The 7,921-nt window shown below is 40.8% G+C and overlaps 1 protein-coding gene across 1 annotated transcript in view; it reads left to right on the top strand.

The window, feature by feature from the left end:
* LOC125485493 (scinderin-like) overlaps window positions 1-4,398 on the top strand; it is an 11,977-nt gene extending 7,579 nt beyond the window's left edge. The window contains exon 3 of the mRNA XM_048608522.1: window positions 4,228-4,398. Within this exon, the coding sequence (XP_048464479.1) occupies window positions 4,228-4,398 (171 nt within the window). The remainder of the gene's footprint in view (window positions 1-4,227) is intronic.
* The last annotated feature ends 3,523 nt before the right edge of the window (window positions 4,399-7,921 follow it).

Raw genomic sequence — 7,921 nt, 5'->3', positions numbered from 1 at the left:
ATTTCTGATGAAGGGTCTAGGCCCGAAACGTCAGCCTTCCTGCTCCTATGATGCTGCTTGGCCTGCTGTGTTCATCCAGCTGTTTGCCTTGTTGTCTGAGATTCTCCAGCATTTGCAGTTCCTACTATCTCTGAAACTCTCATTGACATTCTTTTTATCTTTTCTCAAAATCCCATCAAGTTACTCAGGCATTACTTTCTAGTCACAATCAATGTTGACTTTCCTACTTAGTCCAGGTCTTAACAAAGAAAGACTAAAACTTTTTAATAGCTTGGCTAGCATCAAAATTAAGCAGAATGGCCTGTAAGTACTCAATTGTTTCTTTATCACTTCTCGAACAACAATATGATGTTAACAGTCCTCCAGCATCACACCTGTAGTTTTGGAGGACTGGAAAATGACAGTCAGAGTTTCTGCAATTTCCTTCATTGCTTCCTTCTCTTTATACTTTAGGATATGAGGAAAGCGTTGACCTAGTTGTGTTATCACTGGACAATTAATCCAGAAACCCAGATAACGTTCTGGGATCTGGGCTCAAATACTCCCATGGCAGATGGTGAAGGCCGAATGTAATAAAAATCTACAATTAAGAGTCTAATGGTGACCACAGAACCATTTTCGATTGTTGGGAAAGAAACATCTGATTCACTGATGTTTTCACATGGTCTGGCCTATATATGATTCCAGACCCACAGCAATATGGTTGACTCTGGGCAGTTATGGATCAGCAATAAATGCTGGTCTACATCCAGTGAATGAATCAAAGTGCAATTCATGCAGCTTGCATCTATTTTCAACCATGCTAAATCCATTGAAAGTCCTTTCTACTGTGTCTGTCTCATATAATCATCCATTCTCCCCTTCAAAAGCTGCATTTTTTCTTTTTTTTTGGTGAAGAGAGCCACAAAGAACTGAATTATTCCAGTCCCATGGATATTGAACTGAAGGCTGCGGGGTCATGAATATAGTGGGTAAGCCATTCCTTCCTCTGGGCGATCTTTCTAAGAGTGGCTGGTTAAGAAAGCCTGCTCCAATCAGATGAACAATCAATTACCCCACTTAAAAAGTCCAATTAGGGGCCATTTTCTGAAGGAGTTTGGAACTTTCAACAAAGTACAGAACCTACCAGCTCTCTGCACCTTCCTAGTGACAGGATAGTGGACCATTAGTGCCCCAGTGAATGAGTTGGCAACATCAAGACACCACAGTCAAAAAAAACCCGAGTCAGAAGTTTCCCACTACACCGATGGCCCTGCCTGCTGTGGGCATCTTCAGCCAAATACTTGCAGAATGCAACATTATGTGCATGTTAATGTGCTGTCATGATTTCCTACTGACCCCATCAGCACCCACCTCTGCTGATAGAGCCATCGTCAGACCAGAGCTGCAAGCTAACCTATTGGGCCTTCCATGTTAGGAGCCCATTGGTCATCCATATTCGATACCTTCTGGAAGATTCCATCTGTCAGCATACGATTGACCCATGTGTGGTTGGGACTCTGGGATGGTTCTGACATCAGGATCCTGCCCCAAAATTCAGGAAACCACAGTCCAAATTGTAAATTAATAACTATTCACATGTCTTCTACTATCACAAGTAGGTTATCTGTTTAATCCTCAGAAGGCCCTATTCTTTCCTCAGCTCACTTCTTGTTCTTTACTTATTTGTAAAATATCTTTGGGTGTTTGAGTTTTCTTTGATTCTACTTGTCAATATTTTCTCATATTCTTAGTTTCCTAGTTTCCTTTTTAATTTCAACCCTGCACTTTCAATATTCCATTACGTTTTGTCCTCAATTTTGGTGTCTGATGCAAGCTGCCCTTTTTGTATCATTCCCACTGTGTATGTTCTTTGACAACTAGTGGCCTAGATTCAGAAGTTCTCCCTTCATTTCTTGCGCTGTCATATATGTTATGAAGCCTCGTTCTGTTTTCCATGAATACTTCTTACTGTTTTGACACTGATTTTCCCTCAAGTAGCCTTTTCCAGTTTATTTTCCATTGAGTCACATATCCGCTTAGCATAATGGGCCTTTTCCCATTTAAGAATTTTTCTACACGTCTGTTTTTGTCAATTTCCGTAACTACTTTAGATCTAATTCAATTATGAAAATGTAAACAAATTGCTTTCCTCTTGATACTTTTATCATTCCTTAAAAGTTTGTAGAAATGGTTTTTCTCTTGTTGAACTTTTAAATATACTTTAAAACTCTGTACCCTCCATAACTTTTACACTGATTCTATTCCAGTTAAGAGTAAAGGAGTTGAAATTCCCAAATATTATAAAGGCACAATATTGTACATGCTGGAAATCTGAAATAGAAATAGAAAGCTCTGGAGAGCCTTAGCAGGACTGGCATCAACTGTGGACAGAGAAATAGTGTTAATACTGTGGTTGGTTCGCTCGCTGAGCAGGTTCATTAGTTCGCACTAACGAACCAGCTCAGCGAGCGAACCAACTACAGCATCCACAACCCAAGCTACAGATCTACTCAAGAACTTAAGTAGTGTTAATGTTTTGAGTCTAGAATGACACTTCTTTGGAACTAAAAGGTAGCGGAATATGGTGGTTTTAAGCTTTTGACTGTGTAGGAGAGCAATGAAATGGATTGTGAAAGTGTCCAAAGCAAAAGACAAAGGCAGCGATGAAAGCAGTAGGGAGTGATAGATATGTAAAATATGTATAAATGTTAGCTGTGAGAAGAAGAAAATACATCTGCTCTGCTGAGAGCAAAGCCCATTAGATTCAAAGAAGACATGGCCAGAAGTGGGGGTGTGTAAGAAAAAAGGGAGGACAAAAGTCATAGGCTGAAGTTGAGGAACTCAATGTTGATTCCTAGAGATTGCAAAGTGCCTAAATGGAGGATAAGATATTGTTCATGCAGCTTGCATTGAGCTTCTTTGGAAAAATAGAACAGGCCGAAAATGCAAATGTTATCATGGGAGCAAGGTGGTTCATTGAAATGACAAGCAGCTGGAAGGTTGGAGCCACTCCAACAAACAGATGATGGTATTCTGCAAAGCTGTTGCCCACTGCATTTGGCCATGTCACTGTAAAGGCGACCACATTGTGAGCAGTGAATATAGGATACTAGTTTCCAGTAGATTAGAAAGAAGTACAAGTGAAATATTGCTTCTCTGGAAGGTTTGTTTGGGACCTTGGATGGTGATGAGGGAAGAGGTGAATGAGCAGGACTTACATATTCTGAAGTCATATGGGAAGGTGCCATGGGAGAGTGAGGAAGTGTTTGGAGTGGTTGACAAATAGACCAGGATGTCAGGAGGGAGCAGTCCCTGCAGAATGCTGAAAAATGAAGGTGAGGAGGAGATGTGTTCACCCTGATGGAGATGTCAGAATTGTCAGAGGGTGCTCCTTTGAATGTGGAGACTAATGGGGTGGAAAGTGAGGACAAAGGGAGCGTTATCATTGCTCTGGGAGGGAGAGGAAGGGGTGTGGGCAGAAGTGCTGGAGGATGGATTAGATAAGATTGAGGGTGTCAATGGGGAGAATCTTTGACTTGGACAAAGTGAGACAAGTTAAAGGAGAAGTTGTTCAAAAGGAGAAGATAATCTGTAAAAGTTAGCATAGAAGCTTTTACTTTAACTTATTTGGATCCTTCAGGCATTCCAAACTGAAGAGTAGGGGACTTCTCCAGTCAACCCTGCTCAACTCTTTCTAGCATCCTGTATCTACTGCTCTACTGGCCATGCGTATTTATTGATCTTGTCAAAATATTTTGTATCTGTAACCAGTTTTCTTATAAACTATTTACTGCACTATAACCTTCAAGTATGTAAATGTCTGTTGTCATTGTCTGATCAATGTTGAGTTAAAGTCCTACATTGATGATTTAACATTTGGCAAGAGCAGACGATTTTGTAACAACTTGGCAAGTTAGGCATCAACAAAGCATAACTGCCTGAAGTGCCATTGCAGTAACACTGTGTCTTATTGGAATGCAAATTTCCACCAGGAGCAAACATGCTGGTACAGAAGAGCTGTTCAGTTCTCACTGCTCTATGAGCAGAGGTTAGGTGATACATAACCAGGCAAATATGTGTTGACATTTATTTATAAACATTAAAAAAAATCACTTTTACTAATGCCTGTTGTTTTTAGTAAATTGTTTTCCTAAATGGGTTTCTTCTTAATAGCTTCTCATATTTGCATAGCCAATGACAAATAATAAAAAAATTCTCTTTTGTTTGTTTCTTTTGCTACCTTAGGCCGGTGGTGTCGCTTCTGGTTTTACACATATTGTTACAAATGACCTCTCTGCAAAGAGACTGCTGCATATTAAAGGCAGGCGGGTTGTCAGAGCAACAGAAGTTCCTCTCAGCTGGGCCAGCTTTAATAAAGGAGATTGTTTCGTTGTAGATCTGGGGAAGGTAAGTTGAGAGGAAATCTTGCTTCACAAATATAATTCACAAAAATGATGTCATCTGGTCTACTTAATGTCTTTCACCTCTGCTGTATCTTTCACTTTGTTTACTGTTGCTAAATGGAGGATTAAACATACAACAGTGCTTGAGATTGACTACTTACAATATCTGAACACTGGCTCCTGAGTGTGATTTTTTGACATTGCTCAATGCCATTATTTTACTCAGAATGAACTATAAAACAACGTATTCTTGGAGTAAAACATAATCCCAAGAAAGCTGAATGCAATTTTTCTTGAAAAAAAGTAAAGATATTACAGTAGTTGACAATGCAGCAACATTGGATGGTCTACTATTTATGAAAGTGCACTTGCACGAATCAATATATGTAGAATTATACATAGAACATAGAACATTACAGCGCAGTACACGCCCTTCGGCCCTCGATGTTGCGCCGACCTGTGAAACCAATCTGAAGCCCATCTAACCTAAACTATTCCATTATCATCCATATGTTTATCCAATGACCATTTCAATGTCCTTAAAGTTGGCGAGTCTACTACTTTTGCAGGCAGGGCATTCCACGCCCTTACTACTCTCTGAGTAAAGAACCCACCTCTAACATCTGTCCTATATTTATCACCCCTCAATTTAAAGCTATGTCCCCTTGTGCTAGCCATCACCATCCGAGGAAAAAGGCTCCCACTGTCCACCCTATCTAATCCTCTGATCATCTTGTATGTCTCTATTAAGTCACCTCTTAACCTTCTTCTCTCTAATGAAAACAGCCTCAAGTCCCTCAGCCTTTCCTCATAAGACCTTCCCTCCATACCAGGCAACATCCTGGTAAATCTCCTCTGCACCCTCTCCAATGCTTCCACATCCTTCCTATAATGCGGTGACCAGAACTGTACGCAATACTCCAAGTGCGGCCGCACCAGAGTTTTGTACAGCTGCAACATGACCTCATGGCTCCGAAACTCAATCCCTCTACCAATAAAACTTAACATACCGTACGCCTTCTTAACAACGCTATCAACCTGGGTGGCAACTTTCAGTGATCTATGCACATGGACACCGAGATCTCTCTGCTCATCCACACTACCAAGAATCTTACCTTTAGCCCAGTACTCTGTATTCCTGTTACTCCTTCCAAAGTGAATCACCTCACACTTTTCCGCATTAAACTCCATTTGCCACCTCTCAGCCCAGCTCTGCAGCTTATCTATGTCCCTCTGTAACCTGCAACATCCTTCCGCACTATCCACAACTCCACCGACTTTGGTGTCATCCGCAAATTTACTAACCCATCCTTCTACGCCCTCATCCAGGTCATTTATAAAAATGACAAACAGCAGTGGCCCCAAAACAGATCCTTGAGGTACACCACTAGTAACTGAACTCCAGGATGAACATTTCCCATCAACCACCACCCTCTGTCTTCTTACAGCTAGCCAATTTCTGATCCAAACCGCTAAATCACCCTCAATCCCATGCCTCCGTATTTTCTGCAATAGCCTACCATGGGGAACCTTATCAAACGCTTTACTGAAATCCAAATACACCACATCAACCGCTTTACCCTCATCCACCTGTTTGGTCACCTTCTCGAAGAACTCAATAAGGTTTGTGAGGCACGACCTACCCTTCACAAAACCGTGTTGACTATCCCTAATCAAATTATTCCTTTCTAGATGATTATAAATCCTATCTCTTATAATCCTTTCCAACACTTTACCCACAACTGAAGTAAGGCTCACTGGTCTATCATTACCAGGGTTGTCTCTACTCCCCTTCTTGAACAAGGGGACAACATTTGCTAGTCTCCAGTCTTCTGGCACTATTCCTGAAGACAATGACGACATAAAGATCAAAGCCAAAGGCTCTGCAATCTCCTCTCTAGCTTCCCAGAGAATCCTAGGATAAATCCCATCCGGCCCAGGGGACTTATCTATTTTCACACCTTCCAGAATTGCTAACACCTCCTCCTTATGAACCTCAATCCCGTCTAGTCTAATAGCCAGTATCTCAGTATTCTCCTCGACAACATTGTCTTTTTCCTGTGTGAATACTGACGAAAAATATTTATTTAGCGCCTCTCCTATCTCTTCGGACTCCACGCACAACTTCCCACTACTGTCCTTGACCGGCCCTAATCTTACTCTAGTCATTCTTTTATTCCTGACATACCTATAGAAAGCTTTAGGGTTTTCCTTGATCCTACCTGCTAAAGACTTCTCATGTCCCCTCCTGGCTCTTCTTAGCTCTCTCTTTAGGTCCTTCCTGGCTAACTTGTAACTCTCAAGCGCCCTAACTGAGCCTTCACGCCTCATCTCTACATAAGCCTCCTTCTTCCTCTTGACAAGAGATTCAACTTCTTTAGTAAACCACGGTTCCCTCGCTCAACCACTTCCTCCCTGCCTGACAGGTACATACTTCTCAAGGACACGCAGTAGCTGTTCCTTGAACAAGCTCCACATTTCAATTGTGCCCAGCCCCTGCAGTTTCCTTCTCCATCCTATGCATCCTAAATCTTGCCTAATCGCCTTTCCCCCAGCTATAACTCTTGCCCTGCAGTATATACCTATCCCTTTCCATCGATAAAGTAAACGTAATCGAATTGTGGTCACTATCACCAAAGTGCTCACCTACCTCCAAATCTAACACCTGGCCTGGTTCATTACCCAGTACCAAATCCAATGTGGCCTCCCCTCTTGTTGGCCTATCTACATACTGTGTCAGGAAACCCTCCTGCACACATTGGACAAAAACTGACCCATCTAAAGTACTCGAACTATAGCGTTTCCAATACTTAAGAAACAAAGCTAGAATGTTAAATATGACACATGGTGCATTCTATTGTAGTTTGCTATTTTGTGATTTTTAATTTTGCAAACAGTCCTTTTGTTGTAAATGTAGTCTCCTCATCTCTCTACTGTGTGTTTTTTGAGTTTTATCTGATTGGATACCAAGGAATAAATTTTGGGGTGTGGTGAAGAAGGTATTTCTGTCAGCAGGACATGCAAAAGAAACACAGTGCTACTAAAATTATCTTGTTTTCAGTCTTGGGCAAAGGCCACTCTGACCTCAAATGATCAATTGTTCTATCGATCTCCATTTCCTTTTTACATTGCTGTAAATTAGTAGGAAGGTAGTTTTGTGTTTTCAGTGATATGCTAGGTATCTTGTTATGATAGCAAACAATACCATATTTACAGATCTAACAATTAGATTTTATGTCTTACTCACAGACTGAAGCCTAAGACTTAAAACTAAAACCAATGTATAAACAATATAAAGGTTGACCGTCTGCTTGATGTTAAAATCAGAAGATCACAATAGTCACCATCATGAATAGAGCTAGCTCAACAAATAATTGACTATCCAAAATCCAACATCCAGGTTGCAAAAGGAAAACACAGACTTTGGGTGGTTCATGAAAATGAATTTTGATCTAAACAATTCTGGTAATTTCATGAATTATAAGGGCAAATCTAAAATAATTTTGACCTTCATTTCAGTCTCACATTGGAATCAT

Source organism: Rhincodon typus, chromosome 2 (genome assembly GCF_021869965.1).
Source record: "Rhincodon typus isolate 14 chromosome 2, sRhiTyp1.1, whole genome shotgun sequence".
In the NCBI taxonomy this organism is placed as follows: domain Eukaryota; kingdom Metazoa; phylum Chordata; class Chondrichthyes; order Orectolobiformes; family Rhincodontidae; genus Rhincodon; species Rhincodon typus.
This window is presented reverse-complemented; position numbering and strand designations above follow the sequence as displayed.